Raw genomic sequence first — 27,563 nt, 5'->3', positions numbered from 1 at the left:
CCTCTGTACCCTCATTCTTGCTTTCTAAGGAGGGAAAAGTACTTTCATGGCTTACATGGCTTCGTTCTGTTACATCTGTACATGTGGGCTGTCATACAGGCCCCGAGCTTTCTAAGAAAGACTACAAGCCACGTGAGAGAAAGATCGCAGTACAAACTCCATTCGGCATATGACGATCAAAGTCCAACAGCCAAATACCTAGATGAACTATAATCAGTAAAGGGGAAGGCTTTTAAAATTATTATTATAGGTAAGCACATTTATTATTTCTAAGGGCCCTCAGACAAGGACACAAATTATTATTGCTAGCTATTGTCTTTCAGCAGTGTCCTGGTGTACTGCTGAGTCCTTGATTCATTTACATGATTTATAATATATTAAAGTAGGGCACATAAATATATTTTACAAAAATTGCTTTTCAAATGTAGTTCTAAAACTGAAAGGGAATACCAAAATCGAGAGACACAGGGTAAAAAGACAAACGACTACACAAGCAATACTTGCAAAACTGTTTGGTGTAAACCAACTGAACAATTCATGGGGGGGAGAGGGGAAGGGAGAGGGGGGAATGAAGGAGGAGGTAACAAATACTACAAGATATGTACCCAAGGTCTAACGTATGAAACTGTAACCTCTCTGTACATCAGTTTGACAATAAAAATTTTAAAAAATAAAATAAATAAAAAAACAAATAAAGGTTCTCGACTACAGTGAAAAAAATGTAGTTCTGAATTTTCCTTCCTTTTTCTCTCCATCTCCTCCATCCTTCATACAGTACCACTTCTTTCTTTTTGGCCAGTCCTGGGGCTTGAACTCAGGACCTGAGCACTGTCCTTGGCTTCTTTTTGCTCAAGGGTAGCACTCTACCACTTGAGCCACAGCAACACTTCCGGTCTTTTCTACATATGTGGTGCTGAGGAATTGAACCCAGGCCTTTGAGTATACAAAGGTAGCACTCTCGCCACTAGGCCATATTCCCAGCCCATACAATACCACTTCTTTCCTCCACAATATGCAGAAAACGGTCAGTACTTCTCCAAGACTACAAGAAGGATTTACTACTAATGATTGAAAGCAGTTAAATTCTCATTTATCCAGGCAAAAGAAATGGTACAAGATTGAATCGGTATGGTCTGAGAATGTGGCATAGGGCTAGAGTGCTTGCTTAGCATACATGAAGCCCTGGGTTCAATTCCTCAGTACCACACACACAGAATAAGTTGGAAGTGGTGCTGTGGCTCAAGTGGTAGAGAGCTAGCCTTGAGCAAAAGAAGCTCAGGGACAGTGTCCAGGCCCTGAGTTCAAGCCCCAGGACTGGCAAGAGAAAAATAAAAACAAAACACTGAATCGATGTGATAGCCTTTCCATTGGTCTCCCTGCTTCTAATTTTCCTGTTCTCTGTCCCTCCAAAAAAGGGAAGAGTAATCTGTCCAAAAGGCATTCTTGTTATGCCATTACATTGCATAAAATATGTTGCCTCTTCACTTTCCCACTGAGATACCCACTCAGCATGGGACACAAGTCAGTGCCCTGGTTCATGGCCTACCCCACCCACCCTGTTTCTATCTCTTCTCCTGGCTACGTTCTCTTCTCCCTTCAGCCATGTGCAAATCTCCCTCCAGGAACCGCTCACTCACTTCCTTGTGTTTGAATGCCTGTGCACTCTGCCTAGACCCCTTCTGTTCATTCTTCAAAGCAGAGGTGCCCAGCAAACCTCAATGAAAGGTTCACATCCTACCCTTTATAAAGCCCATTTGGGGCCTGGTTTATCCTTCAGTTGAGTCTCCTAGGAGCACGGTATTTGTAGCTGCCATGTCTACAATGGCACCTGGCTCTTGGAGTCGTGCTGATGATGCGAATGAGGCACTAAGGTTTATATATGCAGAGTGGCGCCATGAATGCAGAGCTCCCTGGCTTGGCCAGGAGTCAGCACTGGTCTCCTGGGAGGACATGGCCGCTCCTTAGAAAGGATTCGTGGGGTGTGAACACTTGGCTGTTCTCCTTGGCTTTCCTGAGACTGGTGGTGTTGCATTGCATGCCTTTAGTTCCTGACACTGAATCCAAGTGGCTTTCACGTGAAGGTCGTTGGCCTGCAGTCCGGTGGAAGGGGTCATGCCGCCACTTCCCTGTGGGAATCTGGACACAGGCTCTCTGTTCTCCCTACTTAGGTGTGTCTCCAGATACTTTGTTTCTTGGGTTCACTTGAGACAGACTGCTTTTCAAAATCAAGCAAAACAAAAAAAAAAAGATTAAGCCAGTATGCTTAGTTTTTCTCCACAGTTCATTTATAAATCATACCCTCAACCCTGAAGAGAAAAATCAGTGTGGGTTTAAAACAGGTATTATTACAGGAGCAAGGAAGTGTTAATCTGCTATCAGTGAAGCAGTTCCATATTTTCTCCCACACATCACTCAGCGACTCAGGAAGGAAGATACCGGCAAAGTGTTGACATTGTGTTTATGTTTTATTACTGAGACACAAGTCGAACAAATAAAGACACCGAAAAAGACAAGAGGAATTGCCAAATTATCTGGAATAATGGTATGTCAAAGCCCTCTTAGACTGAGTGACTCGGCATCTCAGGACTGTTTTCAAGGCATTGTGTCATCTAAGTGCAGCTATTTTTGTCACTGGTAATGAAGTAATAATACATCATATTAGATGAAGTGGTGGTGGTAAATATTACATGCCTATAATCCAGCACTTGGGAGGATGAAGCAAGAGGGACCATCAGTTCAAGGGCAGCCTGAACCACATAGAAAGAACCAGTCTCAAAGCAAAACAAAAAATACATCTCAACGGTTATTGGAGTCTCAAATTCAATGAAGTTCTGTACCTGGCAGATCCTGTTTCAAACCCAAGCAGCCTAGCACGGGAGCTTTGTCACATTTATACTCTCCCTTTTATTATCTTTCTAAAGAATCGTCTGCAGGGTGCAAAGGAGTTTGAATCAACTTTTATTTTATTGGCCAGTCCTGGGCCTTGGACTCAGGGCCTGAGCACTGTCCCTGGCTTCCTTTTGCTCAAGGCTAGCACTCTGCCACTTGAGCCACAGTGCCACTTCTGGCCATTTTCTGTATATGTGGTGCTGGGGAATTGAACCCAGGGTTTCATGTATATGAGACAAGCACTCTTGCCACTAGGCCATATCCCCAGCCCTTTAAAGCACTGCTTAGCCATCTCTGAGATGTTGGCATCTATATTTGAGTGATGAGGTCACATTTCAAGCAGAATCTTCAGTCCTCAATTCCAGTACCTTTAATCAAAATCTGTTTTCTAGCCAGCCACGTTATAATGGGTCCCATCAGTGACCCATCAGACAGCAGGTTTCAGGCAGGGCTGTGCTGTCATCAAGGTAATAGAGACGCGGTGGGAAGCACCTAAGCACCTTCTCTCTCTCTCTCTCTCTCTCTCTCTCTCTCTCTCTCTCTCTCTCTCTCTCTCTCTCTCTCTCCCCCCCCCATTGGTCCAAAGCCAGTGAGGCATAAACCTGGGTGTCAGGCCAGTGAAGATTAGCAGAGGATTAGCAGATTGGAACTGTGATAAACACTCCATATGAGGACACTGTGTGTAGGTGATATCTGTGACAGGACTGCTAGGAGTGCACCCCTAATTTTTCTCATTTCCTACCTGGCCCAGTGAACACTTGAGCAACTGAAGAGGCAGCATCCTTATTACATGGAATTGTTGATGGAGAATGAACGTATTTTGCAAACAGGCTGGTTGTGCAGAGACAGAGACATGACTGTGGCACATGTTTGTTCCTCCTCTTCCTCCTCCTCTTTCTCCCTTCCTCCTCCTCCTCCTCCTCCTCCTCCTCCTCCTCCTCCTCCTCCTCCTCCTCCTCCTCCTCTTCCTCTCCTCCTCCTCCTTCTCCTCCTCCTCCTCCTCCTCCTCTCATCCTTCTCTCCTCCTCCTCTCCTCCCTGGGGAGAGTCGGGGTGGGGGTGGGCCCACCAGAACATCCCTTTGTGTGGAAGTCTGAAATCAAAGCCCCCACTTAATCTTTGTGAACACAGATGATGACATCACAGGACAGAATTCCCATTTCAGTCTTTCCCTTCTTTCAGGCCAGAGTCGGTACGGTAGGATAAAAGAAGTTGGTAGGGAGGTTGCATTTAGTTTTTGAGTGCTGCACTGTTATTTTATGTCCATCAGCATCTGCAGGAGTTTTGCCTGTTGCGTTTAGATGTGCTAACAGACAACTTTAGAGTTCATATGGGGGGACATCTGTTTCCTCACTGCCAGTACTTTAAAAAGTTAGTTTAATCCTTTGAATGTTTGGCCATGTGATGGCAAATGTTTTACACCTATCTAATATGATAGATCTGAGTTATCCGTGTGGATTTTTATCATGTTGTTGTAACTCACAGTACTATGGATATTAGTGTGTGTGTGTGTGTGTGTGTGTGTGTGTGTGTGCGCGCGCGCGTCTGCCTATGCCTGTCTGTATGTCTGTACTCAGAGCTTGAATTCAGGGCCTCATGCTCTTGCTTACTTATTTTGCCCAAAGCTGATGCTCTATTTCCGTTTTCTTGCTAGTTAATTGGGGATAAGAGTCTCAAGGACTCCAAATCCTTACTGGGTAGGAACCCAGGCTGGCTTTGAACTGTGACCCATACATCTCATTCACCTACTGAGTAGCTGGAATTAGAGGTATGACCCAGAAGTGCCCAGCTTAACTTTTTGTCAATTCCTCTTATAAAATAAAGTCCTCCGGGTATTAAAGTATGTATCATTTGATGCTCGTGAGTAGTATTCTAATGAATGCAATTGGTTTATCTTGCATTTTTATTGTATTTTCATACCTTGGTGTAACCAGAAGCAATTGGTTGACATAGGGCTGAACACATGGTAGGTCCATCGTAGAGACCCACCTGCTTGTTAATCACTTGAAGTATGTGTCTTAAAGGAGACAGTGGGCTTTCAGGTGGTAACTCCCATTTGTTCTTCTTGCTTCATTCTAAACAGAAGGCTACTGATAATTTTGTACAAATAGATTTGGGCCAACTTTAACTACTTGTACTGAAGATGTACTTGGTCCTTGAATTGCTTTGTCCCTGGGAAACAAGCATATACAATCTTTTTATAACTTTAAAAAAAATGATCCTGGGGCTTGAATTCAGGGCCTGAGTGTTGTCTTTTAGCTTTTTAGCTCAAGGCTAAGAGGCTCTACTACCAGAACCACAACCCCACTTCTGGCTTTTTGCTGGTTAATTGGAGATAAGTCTCATTGACTGGCATGCTTGGGCTGGCTTTGAACCTCGATCCTCAGATCTCAGTCTCCTACATAGCTAGGATTAGAGACATGAACCACTGGTACCCAGATTAATTATTCTTAATTTAAAACCTTACGTTAGACGTTTTCATTTGCCCCTGATTTTGTTATGAGGGTGGCTGGCCTTGGAAGATATCTTTATGCTCCAGGAGAATGTATACGGTGCACGCTTTTGAGGTTAGGTACTTGATACAGAAAAGAGGTTTGCTTAGCTTAACGTGGGAGGCTGGTGCTCAGGCATCATTTTGCTGGCTCGTGTCCCCTTGGCTTGGTCACTGGAGGGCTAACAGAAGCAGGCAGGAGCATGGCGAGAGACAGGAAGCCAAGCAGGTTTGCCGGCCGGGCTTATTTGCTCACAGCAGTCTCCTTGGGAAGACTCACCGGGGGTCCTCTAAGAATGGTTTGGGTCTCTTTCAAGGGCAGTGCTCCCTGGCTCCCCCACCACCTAGAGTCCGACTAGTTCCAACACTAGCATCCTGGAGGCCAGGTCTCCCACTGAAACCCATGGGGGACCCACCCCTTCTAAGGCATGAGGGGGGCATCCGTCTGGAGGCCGTGGCAGCGGTGTGGTGTGGTAGAAGCCCTGCGAGCTGAGCCGAGGAGCAGATCCCAGCTCGGCAATGCTCTGTTTCCTTCTTGCTCTAGCCCAAGCTGCTCTTCCCCTGGGTCTCCTTGCCCCGTGTGATCCTTACCTTCGTACGTCCCCGTGTGGCCACCCTTGCCACCTGCTCTCACGGATCCTCTCTGCATTTGACCTCTTCATCAGTGACTGCAACATGTTCGCCTCTCTCTACTGGCTTGCACTGCCCAGGTACTTATACACTGGTGCAGCTATAGCATGGGTGTGTGTCTGAGCCGTGGTGGCTATGCTGGGAATCAGTCAGGTGGCCTCTCGCAAGATGTGGTCTTGATCCCGGTGGGTGTTTTTTGTCTCACCTGGGACATGATCTCCAAGGACATGACCCACCGTGGCACGGAGTCCTGGGAGAGCAAGCACAGCCTCACTGGTGGAGTGCTTGTTCCTTTGGCCTGCAGGGCTCACTTGCACTTGCTCTACAGGGGCTGCTGTCTACTGGACCCAAGCCTGTGCCGGTGCATCCTGCTAACGCCGCCTTTATTTATCTTTTCAGGGCTGGGAGAAGGTTCCGCCCTCCTTCATCCAGACAGCAGGTCCCATCCTCGCTCCCTAGAGAAAAGCGCCTGGAGGGCTTTCAAAGAATCCCAGTGCCATCACATGCTCAAGCATCTTCACAATGGGGCAAGGATCACCGTGCAGATGCCACCAACGATCGAGGGCCACTGGGTCTCCACAGGGTAAGAGCACCGTGCAGGGCTGGGGCCAGGAAGGTAGGTGCGAGAGCACACAGATCTGTAGGAGACCCCTTTCTTCTTCATTTAAAAAAGACTGTCTTGAAATACTTGTACAAAGGAGTTACCGTAACAAACGAGTTTATAAGTGCAGTACATCTAAATCACCCCTTTCGTCATTCTCCCTCATCCCTCCCAACCCATCCTCTCCCCTCAGTTTTCTTAGTTTCAGAGGAAGTGCATTGAATATGATGATTGCATTATCCCCTTCCCTTCCTCTCTTCTTTCCTCAAGTCCCTCTCCCCTTCACCTCCCCCTGCACCTTTCAAGAACTGGTTTTCTTGTATTCATTGTGTCGGGTTGTAAGTTTTTCTAAGGAATTGTACTGTTTGAATTCACCGCTGTAAATACCCTACTCCAGGTAATACATTTATGTGCACTTGTATACAATGCCATATGTGTTTACTTGTACATGTATAAATTAGCTCTAGCTTGCACATAGGAGAGAAAACGTGTCCTTTGTCTGGGTCTGACTTACTTCACTAAACCTAATGTTTTTCAAGATCCATCCATTTGTTTGCAAATGGTGTAATGCCCTTCGTCCTAATGGATTTCATTGTGCAGTTGTACCACATTTTCTTTTTTTTTTTTTTTGGCCAGTCCTGGGCCTTGGACTCAGGGCCTGAGCACTATCCCTGGCTTCTTCCCGCTCAAGGCTAGCACTCTGCCACTTGAGCCACAGCGCCGCTTCTGGCCATTTTCTGTATATGTGGTGCTGGGGAATCGAACCTAGGGCCTCGTGTATCCGAGGCAGGCACTCTTGCCACTAGGCTATATCCCCAGCCCCCAGTTGTACCACATTTTCTTGATCCATTCATCTGCTGTGAGATTGAGCTCTTTGCGTACAGAGTAGAAAAGACCCTTTGCAGGTTCTCATATGCAGTCTTGTGCAAGCAAGGATGGGTTGGGTGGGGTCTCTGTCCTAAGGAAGAGCCACCAGGCACCTCCTTGAGTTTCTGGATGGTTAAGAAAACAGAGCTAGGGGCTGGGGATATGGCCTAGTGGCAAGAGAGCTTGCCTCGTATACATGAGGCCCTGGGTTCGATTCCCCAGCACCACATATACAGAAAACGGCCAGAAGTGGCACTGTGGCTCAAGTGGCAGAGTGCTAGCCTTGAGCAAAAGGAAGCCAGGGACAGTGCTCAGGCCCTGAGTCCAAGGCCCAAGACTGGTAAAAAAAAAAAAAAGAAAAAAGAAAACAGAGCTAAGTACTGTAGAAATTGCATGGCAAAGCAGAGATTATGTCCCTCTGTTAACCTCCTGGTATGAGTGAACTCCATGGGACCACTTGTGCATAAAGAAATCATTAGCAAGTGAAATTAAGCATCTGTGTTTCACCAGCTCTGAAACACGACTGGCACACTTCTGATGCACTAAATAATCCGGCCATATTCTGGTAATTTAATATATGGCTACAGGACTCTAACAGTAAGTTGAAAGTGGCCTCAACTGGTCAGGGCATAGTTCTTGGATTCTTTTCCATGCTCTGAAGCTGAGGTTTATTCCGGTTTGAGCTCTGGCTTATCTTCCATTCGAGCTTTTAAAAACAGCCTAGAGGCAGGTCTGTGAGCTTTCCTTCTACACATTAGGTTGTTGAGCCTGAACTGGACTGACTCTGGGTTCTGATCACTTCTCCCTGTGCTCCATTTCTAGGATATCCCTGGGAAGAGATCAAGTGCCTACGGATATAAGTAAAAAGAAATCCTACAAAATGAGGAAGGCTTAGAATTTTCTTTGTAACAGTGAAGTCTCTGAAAGTAACTGCATGCTAAATTATTTCCATAAAAACTCCTAATGGGAAATCAAAACTTTAAATGACCACAGTAGTGCCAGCTGTGTCCCAGACATGATTGTGCATTTTGAGTATTTGACAGGGACTTAGAGCACAGGCAGAAGAAGTACTGTGGTAGTAGAGGCATGGAGGTATGACAGGAGAGTATTAGGATCATAGCAGGGCCCAGAAGGTCTAGCACAGGGAGGGACCCCCCGCAGCTGAGACAAAGACTGAAGAAAGAGCCTCTGGTGAGAAAAATCAGCTAAGGTCCTGCTGAGTCCAGAGTGAGAGGCGTAGCCTGGCCTGGCCAGAGAGCTGCGGGCCAGTCCCACACGGTAGAGTGGCGCAGGGAAAGCAGCTCTGGAGAAGCCCGTGGTGGTGGAGGCACTGGAGAGAGCACACAGGCGCTCTTGCTTTTTTTGTTGTTGTTTTTAAAACAGTTCCTTGCTGTTGACCAAGCTTGCTTGGGCCCTAGCCTAGAACTCCTGGACTCAGGTGATCCCTAGGCCTTTGTCTCAGAGTAGCAGGGATTACAGGAGTAAACCACTACACCTAGTTTATTCCTTCTAGTCTAAGAGAACTGGGAAGTTCGTGAAGCACTTTGGGCCTCTGCCATGCTTTGCACACAGTTGGGCTTTGCTGAAGGCTGCGCTGGCTGCCATAGGAAGTGGATGGGAGAGAGCGTGATGTGGATGGGTGGCTACTGGAACGGTTTTACACCTCCAACTAGAAATGGCAGAGACCTGGGTGAGGATTGGTGGGTGATAGAGCAACCGCGGGACCTGAGGCTCTGTGGGTGCCGGAAGCAGAATGCGCAGTCTGTTGAGACTGAGATTTAAAAAAAAAAAAATGGAGCCAGCTGCTAGTGGCTCACACCTGTAACTTCACTATTCAGGAGGCTGGCGTCTGGCGATTGCTGTTGAAGTCAAGCCGGGGCAGGAAGTCTTGAGGTTCTTAACCGCTACTTAAGCACCAAAAAAAAAAAAAAAGCCTGAGGTGGAGCCAAGTGGTAGAACGCTAGCCTTGAACAAAAAGAGGCTCAGGGACAGTGCTCAGGTCCTGAATTTAAACCCCACAACCAGTACCAAAAAAGAAAGAGAGGGAAGGACCCTTCTTGTGTACACCCCCATGGACGGCAGGCACTGCTTACTTAGCTCCTCTTCTTGGCACAGATATTTAGGCTGTCCTCTCACACCTTTGGCTCCGGGGGCCAATGCTCAAAGCACTGCTATGTGTTTTACATTCATGAGAGGTTATTTGACACCAATTGACAAAGTCAAAGTTGCATGGCAAAAGATAGCTACCTTATCTAGGTTTATTTGTCATTTGTCTTCTTGTAGCCACGCAGTGTCAGCCCCGCCCAAAGTCTGTGGTTAGCAGCTGGAGTGGAAGACAAACACTGGTGAGCTAAGCTTTGCGTCACCATCTTAGTAGAGCAAGTCTTTGGCCTGTGACGGAAGGGATCCTTCCTGTCCGTGTCACAGGCTGTGCTCTATATGTAATGACCAGGGCGGTGTGAGAAAGTCCTGGAGTCTGCCAAGCCCTTTGGTGCTGGAAACCCAGGCTCAACATTTTTTGGCTTAATATCCTAGCATTTTATCAAATGCTACCATGAAGGACATTTCCTCCTTGTCAACCCAACACAAACCAGAGGAGCTATTATTTCTGTTGCTAATGTTATTAGCCTTGTTTCTTCTTCACTGTCTCTTCCTTTCTGCTAGAGGGGAAATTAATTTTGTATGAATGAGAGGATGCATTTCCAGTTGCCACGGTGTGACTGCATTCCACTTGAGGTGAATGGGCACCTCACAATTGCCTGCTGTAGACAAGGACCGAAGAGAAAGTGGCCACAAAGCCCACTGCTTGGGGTCTGTCAGAAGGACACTCCTTTGGCAGGCCGGCACTAGGCTCTGCTCTCCTTCCTACCTAGAGAAGAAGACATTTCTTTGTGTTAGGCCTGTAGTTTCTGCTCACCTTTCCTGTTCCGACAGGGAACGAGCGGCTTCTGGTATAGACTGATCAGGAGCCGTCTCGGGACTCACTTCCAGATACAGAGTCAGGCTCTGAGGTTGCTCAGGATGTGACTCTAGATGTTGCCTCCTCTTGTGCCTGAATGATTATCATATACAACTCCTAGGTGGTCAGGAGGACTCATTGAATTGGAGTCTATGATGGAGTAGCATCTGCTTATAGCAAACATTTTAAAATTCCTACTGTAATGTCTCGACACAGTCATGGATCTTGTCTGCATGGGTTTGAGCTCACAGAGCTCTTTTCTTCTCATCTTCTGCAGCTGTGAAGTGAGATCAGGGCCAGAGTTCATCACCAGATCCTACCGATTCTACCACAATAACACCTTCAAGGCTTACCAGTTTTACTATGGCAGCAACCGGTGCACAAATCCCACCTATACCCTTGTCATCCGCGGCAAGATCCGCCTCCGCCAAGCGTCCTGGATCATTCGCGGGGGCACGGAGGCCGACTACCAGCTGCACGGTGTCCAGATCATCGGCCACACAGAGGCGGTGGCTGAGCAGTTAGGTCGGCTGGTGAACCGCACGTGCCCGGGCTTCCTGGCCTCGGGTGGCCCTTGGGTACAGGATGTGGCCTATGACCTGTGGCGGGAAGAAAATGGTCACGAGTGCACCAGGGCCGTGAACTTCGCCATGCATGAGCTGCAGCTCATCCGAGTGGAGAAGCAGTACCCCCACCACGGCCTGGACCACCTTGTGGAGGAGCTGTTCCTGGGCGACATCCACACAGATGCCACCCAGAGGATGTTCTACCGGCCGTCTAGTTACCAGCCGCCTCTCCAGAACGCCAAGGTACCTGGCTCCCCACAGCCGTGCTAAAGCAGAGGGTTGGCTCTGGGCAAGGGGGTGTCATCGAAAGGGAGGCTCTTGAGGAATCCAGGCAGAACGAGGCTCTGGAAGGCTCAGGGCTGCCTCCTACTTGCTTTTTGTGAAGTTGGGGATGGTGTGGGTGAGGATCCTAGAAAATCTCTACAGCTCCGACATCTAGCAGTGTCCTCTGTGACCCAGAGGAAGGTGGTATAGATGGATTACAACCGTATTTGAAAAAGCCACCAGAAAACAACACTGCCCCAGGGAGAAGATGGAGAGGGACGGAGGGAAGGCATCAGCCACTGAACATTGCTTTAGGTCCTTACAAAGGTCCCCGGGCCTTCCTGAGCACACACTTTGTGAGCTCTAGTGCCGGAACTTGAACCTGGTTCTTTTCCCACCAGACCCAAATTCCTTCCATTTTCCCAAGCAGCATGTGAAGTCACTGTTGATCAGAAGGGAGGACCAAAGCGCAGAGTAAGCAATGAAAACTTAGGTCTTCTCCTCGAGTGCTGGTCCAGTCATTCTATTTGGAATTTGCGAGGCATTTCCGTCCCACAGGCTCCGAATCATGTCAGTATTGTAACTTGATCGGTTTCCACTGCAGAAGCTTGGATGTTCGGGACTGGGAGGAGCAGACAGTTCTGCGTTGGTCAGACCACTTTCCCTGGAGTGTCCCAGGACACCCCACATTGCCTTGCGGGGAACAGCTCCTACAAAGTGGCTCTCTAGTGACTGACCCCCTGCTTGACTTGTTTGGGTTATTCACTTTGAAAATCTATTTTTTTTTTCCTTAGCATGCTTTGAGCTCACTCAGAATCAGTCACGATATCACAAAGTACTTCCTCTACCACAGACTGCTCCCTGTTGTCTACTTTTTTATCTCTGTTATTGTGAGCTCAAGGAATGAAAGTCGCCTTTATTAGAAATCTGCAGAGGAAGCCCCCTTGGCAGAGGCTGTGTCCTCGCTTCTGTCTCCTCAGGGAGGTATCCCCATGTTGCCTTGTGCAGGGGCCAGAGCTCTCCGACCCCAGGGCTCCCTGCTGGGGTGCTGCCAGTGGGTCAGCTGGACCCACAAAGTAGAAGCCTGAGCCTGTCTGTCCCCCCCCTGTGAGTTTCAAAGCTACCTAAGAGGCAAAGGTGAGTTAGAATTGGTAAGGGAGGGAGGGACAGGTCTCTGGGGTCCCAGCTATTCTGTGTGTGTGTGTGTGTGTGTGTGTGTGTGTGTGTGTGTGTGTGCGTGCTGGAACTGAGGCTTGAACTCAGGGCTTTGTGCTTCACTTGGCTTTTTCACTCAAGGCTGAAGCTCTACCATGCTTTCAGCTTTTTTGATGATTAATTGGAAATGAGTGTTTCACAGACTCTTCTGTCCTGGCTGGCTTGGAATCAGGATCCTCAGATCTCAGCTTCCTTAGTAGCCGGGATTACAGGTGTGAGCCGCCAGAGTCTGGCTTCTGGTTCCCAAAGCTCCGCCCTCTCAGCAAATGCATCTCCAACAGACAGCAAGAGATGAGAATGTTCCCACTGGGCCAGCCCCTGGTGTGGGGCATGGTTCTCGGCCAGGATTTCATGGAAGACAGCTAGGGGCCTCGGGCTTCCCGCCAGTTGGTAGAGTTGTCTGGAGCTGAGGCACAGAGCAGTATGTATGTCCCCTCTCTTGGAAGGTGGCTGGAGACAGTGGCAAAAAAAGGGTATTTTCTTACCTCCATTTGGCCCCTCTTGGAGCTGACTTTCCACAGATCTGTAGGGATGGGATGGGAAGTAACTTCACTTGACCCACCTACCCATCTCCCTTGCAGCCCGTAGGAGTTGCTAAGCAGACAGAGTCCTCCTCTCCTTCCCCACCCAGCCCGCTGCTGGGAAGCCCAAGGCTGGGGTCTGAATGAAGAGGCTGGCTGCATCTGCCCCACCGCTGACCTTGGGCTGCTGTTTGTGTTCACCTATGCTCAAGTTAGGTTTCCTCACCAGGCCAGCAAACACCTACATGGGCTCTTTGATCTCTTAAGCTCTGAGAACTGAACAAAAAAAGGGGGGGGGCTTTTTTTTTTTAACCTTTCTTTTCTTTCTTGTCTTTTATTAAATGCCAGAACTGGGGCTTGAACTCAGGGCCGGCCTGTGCACTGTTCCTCAGACTAATGTATCACTTGAGCCACATCTGGCATTTGGGTGGTTGGTTGGAGGTAGGAGTCTTGTGGACTTTTTGCCTGGACTGGCTTCAAGCCTCCATCTGCAGATCTCAGCCTTGTGTGAAGCTAAGTCCTAAGTCATTGGTGCCCAACCGCTCTTCTCTCCTTCCCCCTACCTTTTCACCCTCACTTGGTGCTGTCGGTCCAGTGGCAGGCAGCTCTCAGCCCAGAGCACCTAGGTCACGTGACCCTCCCCACCTTCCGGCTCCAGGCTCCTCCCACATGCAGTCTGGAGGCCCTTCCCTGTGGTCATCCCTGATCACAAAACAGAGCCTGTGCATTGTGAAATACGCTGTAGCCCCTGGAAGACCTGCCTTCAAGGGAGTTACTCCCCTTAGGCATGGGAATTAAAGATGGCAATCATAGATGCTGACCTTGAGTGGAAACAGTAAGGAACAGTGCCCGGGCCCTGAGTTCAAGTCCTAGTACTGGCATAAAAATCAGTAAGAAAGAAAAAGACTCCTAATCCCCAATCTGATTCACTGATTCCAGAAATATGAAGGGTAGAAAGAACTTGGATATTATCCAGGACCTGCTAAGTAAAGGAAAGGTACTGAGGAAAGTACCAAGACAGGGAGGCACAGAGTAGCAAGACTATTGTGCTTGTATAAAACCAACAATAAAAGAAGAGCAGAGTTAAGGATTTCTGGGAGACCTGGCCATGGCCTGTTAAAACCGGAACGTGTGCTGCAATCAGTCACCTTTGCTTTTCACACCTCCTGAAATGTGTGCCACAGATCTACACTACCTAATCACCCTTGCCATGCACATTTTACATTCCTAAAAGAACCATTCTCTCTCAAGCCCCTGTGAGGAATGCTGAGGCCTGGTAAAGCCAGCTGGAGGGCTTGGCTCCCAGAGGGTGGCCAAGTCAGGCACTGGGGGCGGGGGGGGGGGGGGGGGGGGGGGAAGGGTTGCAGGCCGCGGAAGGCTGTGTGGCTCCCGAAACTGAAAGGGCATATTCTTTTCTTGTCCTTCATCTTGTACCTCTTGGCCTGCGGAGTCCTCGGGAAGCCCTTAGATCCTTCCCCAGGACAGCTGTGGGAGGAAGAAATGCATGCGCTTGGCTGTCCCTGGCTTTCCAGGCAGAAGCTGGACCTGGAGAAGCCCATGGCCTGTGCCATGGGCGTCCAGAGCAGGTTGTCTGGCCTGCCTGCAGCCACCCCACCGTCTCAAACAGAAAGCAGCAGAGAAAGAGCCTCAGTCCCGTGCGGGAGGGGCCGGGAGTGCCTTCCTTCGAATGCTTCGCCTCTCCTAATTGCTGGTCCATGGAGACCTGGCTGAAAATTAGTTTAAATGCTAAATTGAGTTTGAAACCACGAGCCTCAGCCCCTGTGGAAACAGGACACCGTGTAAAAATAGAACTGCAAGTCAACTTGTTTTTCTAGGCTTTATGCAGCTTTGCTGTGAGGCTCGGGGTACTTTGGCAAATAAATGATGTTTGCAGAGATTCAGGTGTGCAGGGATTATTTCAGGAGGAAACCGGCCCCTCTTCATTAAGAAAAGAAAAAAAATCAAGGCAACCTAAAATAATTCTCAAAGAAGATGCTTTACTTCCATGCAATTTAACAGGGGGCAGCCATTCCCCTCGGCCTGGAGTCTTCAGAGCCAGGCAGCTGAGATTGTGTGGCCAAGTTCATGCTTACAGTGATAGAATCAAATGGTTATTAAAAAGCAATTGGTTGCCAAGAGCATGAGAAACACCAAAGCCTCAGGATCAGACTTGTAAGCAAATGAAACTGGTCTTTCTCCAAAATCCTGAACTGATTTAACCACATGGTTATAAATCAAAGGGGTTGTCTGAAAACAAGACAGCCTTCCCCAAGCTGTGTCTCTTAAATATTCTGTCCCGGCAAGCCGGCTGCGGTGGAGCTGCCTACGGGAAGGAGGGAACCACGGGCTTTTAGAGGAAAAGAAAAGGCCCAAAGCTCTGTGTGCTCGCGAGTTTTGCGGCGGCTCCAGGCTAGGAACCATCACGCCTCTCAGACAGAGCCTTGTTAGAAATGTCTGTCCCTTGGGTCCATAGAGCATTGGCTGCAAACACCCACAGATGCCAAAATTCCTTACATGAAACAGTGCAGTACTGGGATAGAACCTCTGAACATGGCCCAGCATGCTTTAAATCACGTCTAAATGGCATGCAGTATCTCAGAAGACGACTTAAGTGGGATGGGGAACAGATAGGTAATATTAATCAAGACGTGTAAGTGCTTGGTACTGATGCAACTTGTTTTCTCAAGATTTTTGTTTTATCCATTCTAGTTGGTCGGATCCTCAGGTGCACAACCTAAGATACGAAGGGCTGATGATTATATGTGGAGAATCCTGTTGAACCGTGGGACTTGTGGCCATGTGAGGGGATTTCAGGACAGGTGGCTGTCAGCAGTGGGCTTTTCAACCCAGCGACTGGACGGGCTCTGCAGCGGGCTGGGCCAGGTCTCCCCATGCGTGTGTGGTATGGCCTCTGGGTGGGGGCCACGTACACCCTGGTGTATTCTGCCAGTGTGAGGAAAAGAAAAGGGGCTGCAGGGGTGATCGGAAATAAGAGAGTGGTACAAGGCCAGAGGTAAGGAGGTTAGGGCCACCGATGAGAGGAGGCTGAAATCTGAGGGTCAAGATTCGAAACCAGCCCGTGGAAAGGAAGTCCATGAGACTCTTAGCTCCATTTAACCAGCTGGAGCTGTGGCTCCAGCGTAGAGTTCTTAGGCTAAAAAGCTAAGAGATAGTGCCTAGGCATTGAGTTCAAGCCCTATTACTGGCACACAAAAATAGAAAGAAAGGGAGGGGGAGGAAGGGAGGGAGGAAAGAAAAGAAAGAGAAAGAAAGAAGAAAAGAGAGAAAAGAAACTGCCGCTTTTGTGGCATGTCGTTTGGGCAGAGCACGAAGTACCCCAAGTTCTGCAGGCTGCTGCCCTCCAGCAGCACTTACAGACACCAGATTATTTTATTTCTCTACTCCAGAGTATTTTGGCAAAGAGACAGGCTCTTGGGGTTGCTTTATTTCAGGAGTTTGCAGATCAGGAAAGATTTGTTGTCAGGAACAATGCAAGCAGTAAACATTTCACCCTTAAAAGGCAAAAACACGGAGAGGCCAGGATGAAACCCCAGCAAGCAGGAAGTCAGCCATTTGGAAAGTATGTCTTACATCTTTACTGCATGAATGTTAGCTGAGCAGTGTGGGGACGGAGAGGAGTGGCCCGAGCCAGGGGGGTTCTTGAGATTCACAGCAGACCTATTTTGAAAACTCATCAGATTCTATTACATAAATGAATTAAAATGCCTAGGTGTCAATTAAACAGTCGAGTAAAAAAAAAAAAAAACACAAGTTTTATTCTGTAATGAACCTTAAAGTCATGTCTCATAAAGAAAGAGCTCAGAAAAAATAAAAATTAAAAAAAAAACAGCTCCTAGTGGGCCTACCTCACAATGAGTCTGTATATAATTGTGCATGTGCAGAGCTCTTCATGGAATTACCGTTTCTAAAACAAGAAGTTTGTAGCAGGTGGTCTTGGCTCACGCCTGTAATCCTAGCTACTTAAGAGGCTGAGACTTGAGGATCTTGATTCTAAGCCAAACCAGGCAGAAAAGTCTAGGAGACTCATCTTTCCAACTAAGCAACTGAAAGTAGAGACGTTGGCTCAAGGGGTGAAGCACCAGCCTTGAGTGAAAAAGCCAAGGAAGCACAAGCCCCAGAGGTCAAGCTCTAGTACAAGAAAGAAAGAGAGCGAGGGAGGAGGGAGAAAAGGGAAGGGAAAGAAAAAGGAAGGAACTTTGGGAGCTCACTTCTTAGGTACGAAGTTCTTAGAAAGCTCATTTCTGGAGGTTTCTTCTTGAACTCTAAGGTGTAGAACGGCCATGTTCAGCAGCAGCTACAAACCCAGTGTCTTAAGCTGCTTTCTATTGCTGTCACAAAATACCAGAGTGGGAGTAACTTGTAAGTAGAGGTTTAGTTCGCTCAGGGTCCTGGAGGCTGGGAAGCCCAGGAGCACAGCACTAGCACGTGGCGAGAGGCTTCCTGCGGTATCCTGAGCTGGAGGGGTGTGAACCAGATCAGTTTGCTATCTCAGGACTCTCTTCCTCCTCTTCATACGGTCCTTGCCCTGATGACCTCGTCCAATTCTCATTACCTCCCAAAGCTCCACCCCAATGCCATTCGTATTCATTTGGGGACTGTGCACTTCCAGGGAACACACTCAAACCACCAGGGTCAGAAACCTTCAGTTCCGTCCTAGTGCAAGAGGTGGTTGTGTGGTGCCGAGGCTTCCCGCTTCCAGCACACGCCTCCCTCCCTCCTGCCCACCACGAGCACCTCTGCCCACCTCGGCCGCCCTGCCTGTGGAGGCAGAGCGGGACTGCGAGCGTCTTGGGCAGCTTGGGGTGCCGGAGAGACTGCCCTCTCATGCACAGCAGCTTCCGAGGTCAGAAGACCAGGTGAAAGTGATACCCTGAGAGAAAGGATGGGGTTCTAGTGAGAGTCCCCATTGCGGTGCACACAGCTTCTTCCTCATTCTGTCCTCCATGACGAACACAAGGAGGGGCAACTTGGCAGCCTCTTTTTTCACAAGGGCATTAGTCCTGTGAATGCGGTTGCCTCGGGCTCCCACCTCCCATGAGGGTCATGCTTGCAGAAGCAATCCCACGGGATATAAATATTCAGTCCCCTTCAGCAGGGCAGGCAGCCAGCCCAGCAGCGTGAACCACCGTACCAGAGACAGTCTGTGTAGCCACCCTGTCCGTGTCGTCATTCCATCCCCGAGACATAGGGTCCTAGGCTCTCAGCTCTAGAAAGCACCCCAAGAGGCCTTTCCTCCAAGGTGGGCAGTGCTTTTCTGGACGGACACCAGCTGCCCTATTAGTCTCCTTTAATGACCTAGGATGCCTTTCCACTGCCAATCTGCCCATCAGAAACCTCATTGCAACCAGTATGCGTGCAGTCCTCTGCTGGAGAGCATGGGAAGCAGGAGGGACTGCGTCTACCTCAGCCTAAAAAATGCATACTGCAGCACCCAAGAAGGGTGCTCACTCAGGGTTGTCCACAGCAGGAAATGCACCCGGGAACACGCAGTCAGTTGTCAATATTTTGGACGTGGGCCAGTGGTCTTTATCCCCTGCACTTTATTCCGTGCTAGGAAAGGAAATTTCCATTGTCTGTTTCCATCTTTCCCTCGAAGAAAACTTCTTAAGTTCAAGAAATGGAAGACTTACGCTTCGTCCGGACTTCTTCTCTAGTTGATCTGTTCACAAGATTCTCTCAAGCATCTTCCACTTGGGAAGGTGATGGAAACAAGAGCACACCCTGAGCAGATGTGGTTGATGGACCAGCTCTCCAGAAATAAAGATTGGCAGAAAGTGGGAGGGAGCTGGAAGAGCTTCATCCATCACCCAGCCCAAGACTGCTGGAGTCCTTGAGCACGGGACGTCTGTTCTTTAGGCCTTCAGTGTTGGTGTTCTGGGGGGTCAGGAGGTAGCACTGGAAGTCCCAAGGCCATGTGCAAAGCCTGAGTCGACTTTAGGTTTGCAGAGTCATCTGCACCAGGTTACTTTCTCTGCATGAGTATCTTTGCTGCCTGGCCTCCGTGCCTGTGGCTCTTTGGGAGATAGGAGTGGCAGTAGATTGCTTGATACCCTCAGAAGCCAGTGTCCTCTACAGGCTGAAGCTCTTGAATCTGTTCCCTGGGCTCCAGTCAGGAACCCCTAGGCAACAGAGGCCTGCTCCCTGCTTGCCAGTGGAAGCAGCATTTCTTTAAACATCAGCTTCGTCTTTTCAGAGATTATTCTGATGAGGATCTTTTTCTTCCCAACTCTCCCTCTTTGCTTTTTTGTGGTGTTGGGTATTGAACCCAGAGTCTCTCACATGCTAGATAAGCACTTGACCACTGAGCTACAGCCCAGTCCACTAGTTAAGGCTGTTTGTAGTACAAGTCAATCACAATGAGGGAGCGTGTTCTGGCCCCTCTGCATTAGTGTTCAGATCCTGTGTGCACAACAGCTTTAAATAGACTTCTCTAGGTTTCAGGGAAACTGAATGGTATAGAAATGAAGTTGGTGAGCCAGTGAGTCTAGAACATGGCACTGAATTCAAATTCCAGTCCTGCAGAAGAAAAAAGAAGAAAGGGAGGGGATGGGCGGGGAGAAAGGAAAGAGGAAGGGAGGGAGGGAAGGAAGAAAGAAGGAAGGGGGAGGGGAGAAAGAAAGAAAATAGGGAGGAAGGCCAGGTGCTGGTGACTCATACCTGTAATCCTAGCTCCACAAGAGGCTGAGATCTGAGGATCATGGTTCAAAGCCAGCCTGGATAGAAAAGTCAGTGAGACTCTTCAGTGAACTACTCAAAAAGCTGGAAGTGGAGCTGTGGCTCAAGTGGTAGAGGGCTAGTCTTGAGCAAAAGAGCACAAGGACAGCACCCAGTCCCTGAATTCAAACCAAGGACCAGCACAAAATGGGGGGGGAAGATTCGAGAGGGAGACTTGAGACTTTATCCGTAGTCCTGGTGACTCACTCCTCTAGTCCTAAATACTTGGAAGGCTGAGATTAGGAGGATTTCAGTTTGAGGCCAGCCCAAGCATAAGTTGAGAACCATCTCACCCCAACGCAGCTTCGTCCCTTCCTGGGACACGCGTCACGCGTATGGCCACAGCTTCGCCACTGACGCCAGGCCCGGTGTGTTCTAGAGTTAAGCATGCTACTGATGCCATGTTAACTTTCCATCCTGGCTTTTACATGTCAGAAACTTGAACTCAGGGCCTGAGCACTGTCCCTGGCTTCTTTTTGCTCAAGGCTAGCACTCTGCCACTTGAGCCACAGCGCCACTTCTGGTCGTCTTCTATATATGTGGTGCTGGGGAATCGAACCCAGGGCTTCATGTATATGAGGCAAGCGCTCTTGCCACTAGGCCATATTCCCAGCCCCAGGCTGCTTTCTTTGAACTCAGTTTGTGTGTTGTTCCCTGTAATACACATTTGAGAGATGGTGGCTGGTGGCAGGAAACCGAACCTGTCTGTCGGATCTTCACGCTGAATGGGTCCCCTGAGCAGGAGCCAACCTGAGCTTCCTCTCTTGTAACACGTGTGCAAGTGGCTGGCTCTAACGGTTACCATTGTTAAATGAGGAAGTCAGAACCAATGAATCACTTTCCTGGGGTCGCCAGCTGTGTGGTGAGGTTGCTTGGGCTGGCTCCTGGATGTCAGGACCTGGCTAGAGCCATCTTTCTGTGCTGGTATTTATCTGAACCTTGATGTGCTACATACATGTGATCTGGTGTTTTGGGGTGTGTGGGTGCGCGTGCGCATGCGCCCTAGCACTGGAGCTTTATTTCACTTAAGGCCTGGGGCACTGTCCCTTAACTTCTACTTCTTCACTTGAGACTGGCACTTTATCACTTAAGCTACAGCTCCACTTCTGGCTTTTTTGAGTGGGTAATTGTTTTTTTTTTTTTTTCGGGGTGGGGGGGGGGTTTGAGGGTTGGTCGTGGGGCTTGAATTTGAACTTAGGACCTGAGTGCCGTCCCTGAGCTTAACTCAAGGCTAGTGCTCTACCACCTTGAGCCACAGCACCAGTTCTTGGGTGGTTACTTACAGATAAGAGTCTCAGGGACTTTCCTACCCAGACTGACTTTGAACCCCCAGTCCTCAGATCTCAGCATCCTGAGCAGCTAGGATTACAGGCGTGAGCCACCGCCCCTGGCTCGTGTGCGTGTGTGTGTGTCTCTGTGTGTGTGTGTGTGTGTGTGTGTGTCCTGTTTTGTCAGGCAGGTCTCTACTGTGAAGCAGACCCTCAGGTGTGGTTCACAAGCGCTTTACTGTCCCTTCTCGGCTCCAGAGCCGGCTTCTGGCGGCTCCCAGGCTTCTACTTGCTTCTGGCTTCTCTTAAGTGTGCTCGTTTCTTGGCTTCAGAATCACAACCATGCCTGCATCGCCTGCCGGATCATCTTCCGTTCCGATGAGCACCACCCCCCCATCCTGCCCCCAAAGGCGGACTTGACCATTGGCCTGCATGGGGAGTGGGTGAGCCAGCGCTGCGAGGTACGCCCCGAAGTCTTGTTCCTCACCCGCCACTTCATCTTCCACGACAACAACAACACGTGGGAGGGGCATTACTACCACTACTCAGATCCTGTGTGCAAGCATCCCACCTTCACCATCTACGCCCGGGGCCGCTACAGTCACGGCATGCTCTCCTCCAGGGTCATGGGCGGCACAGAGTTCGTGTTCAAAGGTAGGTCTGCTCCCTCCCGTCCCTCCAGAGTGGCCCAGGATCGAGGCAGAGCCTGGGGGAAAGGGCATTGTGGACATCTTCTTTTCCTTTTCTTCTTTTTTTTTTTTTTTAAATTTTTCTGTGCCTGTAGTTGGTCTTGAACTCACGGCCTGGGCACTGTCCCTTAGCTTCTTTACTCAAGGCTGGTGCTCTTCCGTTTGGGCCACAGCTCTACTTCCAGTGTTTGTGGTGTTTAATGGGGGGAAAATAGTCTCATAGACTTTTTTGCCTCAGGCTGGCTTTGAATTTTGATCGTCAGATCTCAGCCTCCTGAGTAGCTGGGATTGTAGATGTGAGCCGCTGGCGCCTAGTAAGGTCATCATTTTTTCACTCTCGGGGAGCCATCTTGGTCTCTCGAGGCATCCTTTGGAGTGCCCATGCGTGGTCAGCGGGGCGAGGTGCCTGTGGCTTCGGTGTGGAGGAGTTCGGGTCACTACGTGGGCAGCCGTTGGGTGTGGCTCAGCCAGCACACACCCCTCCGTGACTTCCTTCACTGATACACCCTTAGACCGAGACGCCTCTCTGACGGTGTCACCCTTGTTCATGTGCCAAGTGCCTCCCTGATGAGGGAGCACAAGTGTGTACATTGAACACACCAAGTGCACACGGGTATCTGTTCCACAGTGCACACCTGCCTAATAGAACAGACCACACTGTGCCGGTGCCTCGGGCCTATAATCCTCGTGCTGAGGAGGATTGTGCAAAAATGTCCAGGAGAGTCTTATCTTCAATTAGCCACATTAAAAAAAAAATAACAACAGAAGTAGAGATGTGGCTCAAGTGGTAGAATGCCAACTTTTGAGTGGAAAGCTAAGGGACAGTCCTAGGTCTTGAGTTCAAGTCCCAGTGCCATTAAAAGAAAAAAAAAATAAGCTATGTGCCAGTGGTCCATGCCTATAACGCTAGCTATTTAGGAGACTGAGGTCTGAAGATGATGGTTTGAAGCCAGCCTGAGCAAGAAAGCCCACGAGACTCTTACCTTGAATTAGCCACCAGAAAAACCAGAATTGGCCACTGTGGTTCGAACTGGTAGAGTGCCAGCCTTGAATGAAAAAGCTCAGGGGCAGCACCCAAGCCCGGAGTTCAAGCCCCACAACCAACAAAAATAAATGAATATTAACCCATCAGGCCACATGCACGCAACACATTAGAGCCGGGCTGAATAGCAGCACTGAAAGAGAGCTGTGGCCAGGTGCCAGGGCCGTAGACCAGCCCCACCTTCTTCTCCCAGCTGGCGACCTTGGTGACTCCTCTGGGGCTGAGCGTTGCCATCCGCAAGCTGGGCTTCCCCTGCACTGGGCAGGGTCACAGGCCAGAAGGTAGGAACACCGCTGGGAAGGTTGGAGCTGATCACCAAGCAGAGAGGCCGGGTCACCTGCAGCTTTTCATGGCGGGGGAGGGCTTGCAGACACTGGCTTCATTCTCTTTCTAACGCCCGAGCATCTTTGTAAAGTAGCACCACCACGGAAAGAAAGACGTGTGTGTGGCTTTGGTCCTGAGGTTGAGCCCTCCGCAGCAGCTGAGCCGGCTCTTCAGGGATGCATGTGGGTTAGTTCCCGGCACACCGGCCTGGCCGCATGGTGAGCCGGGCTGAGGACGGTTCGTCTCTGACCACTCCACCTGTCATGTGGCCCGTGGGGCTTCCAGAGCAATGCCCCACGGAACTAGGCTTCTGGCCATCTGCTTTATTTTTTGCTTGCAGCCTGACTTAATTTAGATGTTTAATTTATGGGCCCTTGCTAATCTTTAAGACGGATGGGTATTTGACCCCAGCCCTTGTAAGTCACTCAGAACTTTGTCATAGACACAGGCTTTTACTATTTTTGCATCCTGAGGAGTCATTTTGGGGGGAAATACTGTGATGGTTTCCTGTGGCACTCTGAAGCACAGTCACCCACACACTGGGCACCGCATTTAGACACCAAGGGTAGCCTTGTGCTTGACGGCCATACCTGCAACAGAAAGCTGCCCCTTGCTATCCGCAGGGGACTAATCACAGAACCCATCGGGATACCAGGCCCCAAGTTCCCCAAGTCCCTTCTGTAAAAACACATAGTGAAGCAGGTGCTGGTGGCTCCTGCCTTTAATACGAGCTAACTCAGGAGGCTGTGATCTGAGGATCTTGGCTCCAGATCCTCAGCCAGCCCTGGCAGAAAAATCTGAGAGACTCTTATCTCCAGTTAATCAGCAAAATATCAGACATGAAGATGTGGTAGATTGCCCGCCTTGAGCAAAAAAGCCATGCAAGAGCAAGTTCAGTCCCCAGGACTGGCATACACACAAGTGCAGCGATTGCATCTGCCTGAAAACCAGCCTCCCTTAGATAGCACATAATTCCTTTTTATTTTTTATTTTTGCCAATCCTGGGGCTTGAACTCAGTGCCAGGGCTCTGTCCCTGGACCTCTTTGTGATCAAAGCTGGCGCTTTACCACTTGAGCCACAATGCCACTTCCGGCTTTTCTGAGTAGTTTATTGAAGATAAGAGTCTCATGGGGTTCTTCCATGCCTGGGCTGGCTTTGAACTGTAACCCTCAGATCCCAGCCTCCTCAGTAGTTAGGATTACAGGAGTGAGCCAGCAGCGCCTGGCTCATGCTTATTTTCTGGGTTGCCAATAATACCTAGCAGTGCTAGTGCTCCATCAGTACTTGATACACTGCATTGTTGAAAAGAATGACAAGAAGAATATTCAAAGCTGGACACGAGTGGCCCACACCTGTAATCCTAGCTACCCGGGAGGCTGAGACTTGAGCATCATGGTTTGAGAGCGTCCCAGACAGGAAAGTTTGTAAGAATCAAATCTCCACAACTAACCACCAAAAAAGTCAGAAGTAGACTTGAGCTATATCTCAGCTTCCAGCCTTTTGCTGGTTGGCTGTAGAACCCATGGGTCCTGAGGGCGGGCTGACTGTGTTTGGCATAACTGCCATTTATTTCCCTGGGCATCTGGGACTCCCTGGCCTTGACAATCAGGGTATGTGACTCCGTGCTCAGCGTTGTCTGAAATGAAAGTTTTGTGGAGGGCGGGGGTCCCCAGCTCGGCCGGGTGCATCACCGACACCTCTGTCTCCCACAGTGAATCACATGAAGGTCACCCCCATGGACACAGCCACTGCCTCGCTCCTCAACGTCTTCAACGGGAACGAGTGTGGGGCCGAGGGCTCCTGGCAGGTGGGCGTCCAGCAGGATGTGACGCACACCAATGGCTGTGTGGCCCTGGGCATCAAGCTACCTCACACCGAATATGAGATCTTCAAGATGGAGCAGGATGCCAGGGGCCGCTACCTGCTATTCAATGGCCAGAGGCCCAGCGATGGTTCCAGCCCGGACAGACCCGAGAAGAGGGCCACGTCCTACCAGATGCCTTTGGTCCAGTGCGCCTCAGCCTCGCCCAGGGCCGAGGACTCGTTAGAAGACAGTCGAGACGGCGCCCCGGGAAGGACGCCCCAGGCCTTGCTGCGTGCTGTCCTGTGGGGCCTTTTGACTCTACTACATTGGGACATCCTCAGATAGAAGATTTTTAGAAAATGCTATTTTTTTCTAAACCAAGAATTCCTTACCATTTACAGATTTTTTTTTTTTTTAACAAAAACGACATTGATTCTTTTGATGCACTTGAATGCCTGAGAATGGTCACCCCCTCCCCCTCCCGCGCCCCCCTCCCCCTCCCGCCTGAGTCATGAACAGCCTGTTTGATGCACTTGAATGCCTGAGAACGGGTCGCCCCCTCCCCCCCCTCCCCCCGCCTGAGTCATGAACAGCCTGTTTGAAGTTTTCTGCTTTGAACTCTGCCCAGCTGATTCCTGGCCTGAGCAACTTGGTGGCACTTTAAGCCTGCAGCTTTTGGGGCAGAGTGTATTTGGTAGAGGCAGCTTGGGGTGGGGGTGAGAGCGAGGTCCTTTCATTTTTGTCCTTCTAATTATTGTTGTATTGCTGTGTTGAACTTAGAGCATATGACAAGCCACTTTTTTTTCCCCTGCTGTTTTACTATGGTTATGTCCTTTGAAACGATTTTGCACTCCTGTTTTTCTATGATGGAAGCCAATGCAGAATTAGTCGGGACTGCATTGAAAACACCTTGTGTTAAAGACAGAGGAGCCAAGTGCCAGTAGTAGCTCATGCCTGCAATCCTATCACTGAGGAGGCTTCGGAGCAAGGTTCAAAGCCAGCCCTGGGATGTGAGGAAAGTCTGTGAGACCTTTATCTCCAATTAGCCAGCAAAGAGCTGGAAGTTGAGATGTGGCCCAAGTACTAGCCTTGAGCCAGAAAGCCAAGGGATAATGCCCATGCCCATAGTTTAAACTCCAATACTGGCCAGCGTGTGCACGCACACACACACACACACACACACACACACACACACACACACACACAAGATTCAGGTATAGATATGTACATAGGAGAAAATACAAGGTTTAGCTAAACCATCTTACAATCTATGCCAAAATAAGAGAAATCAAAACTCTAATGTTGAGTGGGGGTATATGGTAATTAAAGTTTAAAAGTGAACCATTCTTCATTACTTTTGTTTTACTACGAGAAGAGGCACATGTTCTGTGCTAGTGGTTGTGCAAGCTGCTTCTGCATTTGCTCTCACAAGGCATTGGGGAAAATAAGAAAGCAAGCTTGAGATCTGAGGACCATGGATGAGGATAGCCTGGGCATAAAAGTCCATGACACACTTAGTTCCATTAAACCAACAAAAAGCCTAACGTGGAGCTGTGGCTCAAGCGGTAGAGCAATCAACAGCCTTAAGTGAAAAGGCCAAGGGTCAGAACCCAAGCCCTGAGAGTTCAAGCCCCAGCCATGTTAGGAGCCCCGTGAGTGATAGAGACGGTGCGCATTCCCCCGGCTTCCTCCCTGTGGGCACCGAGGTCTGGCGCACACCGTGGCTAGGGCGGGCGGAGGTGAATCTGTCCCAGTGCTTCTGGAGCACCCCGGGGGGGTGGGGGGTGGGGGGTGGGAATCCTCCATGCTAGGCCACCCTCCATTGTGTGCATCCTGGGGTGCAGCAGGGGCGTTGCGTAGGCCATCTTATCGAACATGCCAGCTTGACTCAGTTTCCTTCCTGCCCTGTCCCAGATGTGTGTTTTCAGGGCCATCTTACTCAGTCAGCTTCTTTTACAGAGCCATTGGAAGGGTGGAGGGTTTCCGGTTGCATATCATAATTCCTTGTGGTTATTTCAACTAGTGCTGTGCTGTCTCCCCACCAAGTGTTATTACTCCTAGGGACCAATGCTGGCAAGAGGTCAGTAGCCAAACACTTAGATGTAACCAAAGCAGACATGGAGATCATAGACCCAGAACAGTCATCCTCGCTTAAGATTCATGGGTGAGCTGGGTATAGATAGTAGTACGTGCCTGTAATCCCAGCACCAGGGAGCCTGAGATAGGTGGGTCACAAGTTCAAAGCCAGCTTGGGCTACAGGAGAAAAAAAGAAAAGATGAAATGCAGAGACATCCAGTGTGTTGCTAAGTTATAACGATGACATGGAATAGGAAAGTGTTTTATTTTTAGATTATATTTAAACTAATGGTGCGTACTTAAGGGTTTTTTTTTTCCCAAATGAAAATGCTAACTTAATGTCAGCCAAGTTTAATAAACAAAAAGTCAACAAATATCCCATAGAGTATGTGTTGCCTGTGAGCTTATGAATTGCCATTTTCTTCTTCAGGGATGGGCAGCACTAGGGGTCGGCTAGACATGTGCTCTACCACGTAAGCTGCGCTCTTGACCTCCCTTTGCTGCTAGTTATTTTTCAGATAGTCCTATGCAGTTTTCCTAGAGCAGCTCTTGGTTTGACCCTCCTTGTGCCCCCTGCAGCAGCTTGGATTATAGGCATGCATCATCCCGCGTAGCCTCGTG

At 49.3% G+C, this 27,563-nt stretch overlaps 1 protein-coding gene across 1 annotated transcript in view; it reads left to right on the top strand.

The window, feature by feature from the left end:
• Positions 1–25,277, top strand: part of Apcdd1 (APC down-regulated 1) — a 32,182-nt gene extending 6,905 nt beyond the window's left edge. Inside the window, exons 2-5 of the mRNA XM_048363304.1 lie at positions 6,409–6,592; positions 10,714–11,245; positions 21,338–21,659; positions 24,774–25,277. Coding sequence (XP_048219261.1) covers positions 6,409–6,592; positions 10,714–11,245; positions 21,338–21,659; positions 24,774–25,210 — 1,475 coding nt within the window. The 3' untranslated portion in view covers positions 25,211–25,277. The remainder of the gene's footprint in view (positions 1–6,408; positions 6,593–10,713; positions 11,246–21,337; positions 21,660–24,773) is intronic.
• Positions 25,278–27,563: the final 2,286 nt, after the last annotated feature.

The sequence above is a fragment of the Perognathus longimembris genome, chromosome 15 (genome assembly GCF_023159225.1).
Source record: "Perognathus longimembris pacificus isolate PPM17 chromosome 15, ASM2315922v1, whole genome shotgun sequence".
NCBI lineage: Eukaryota > Metazoa > Chordata > Mammalia > Rodentia > Heteromyidae > Perognathus > Perognathus longimembris.
Note: the sequence above shows the minus strand (reverse complement) of the source record. Positions and strands in the feature narration are given on the sequence as shown.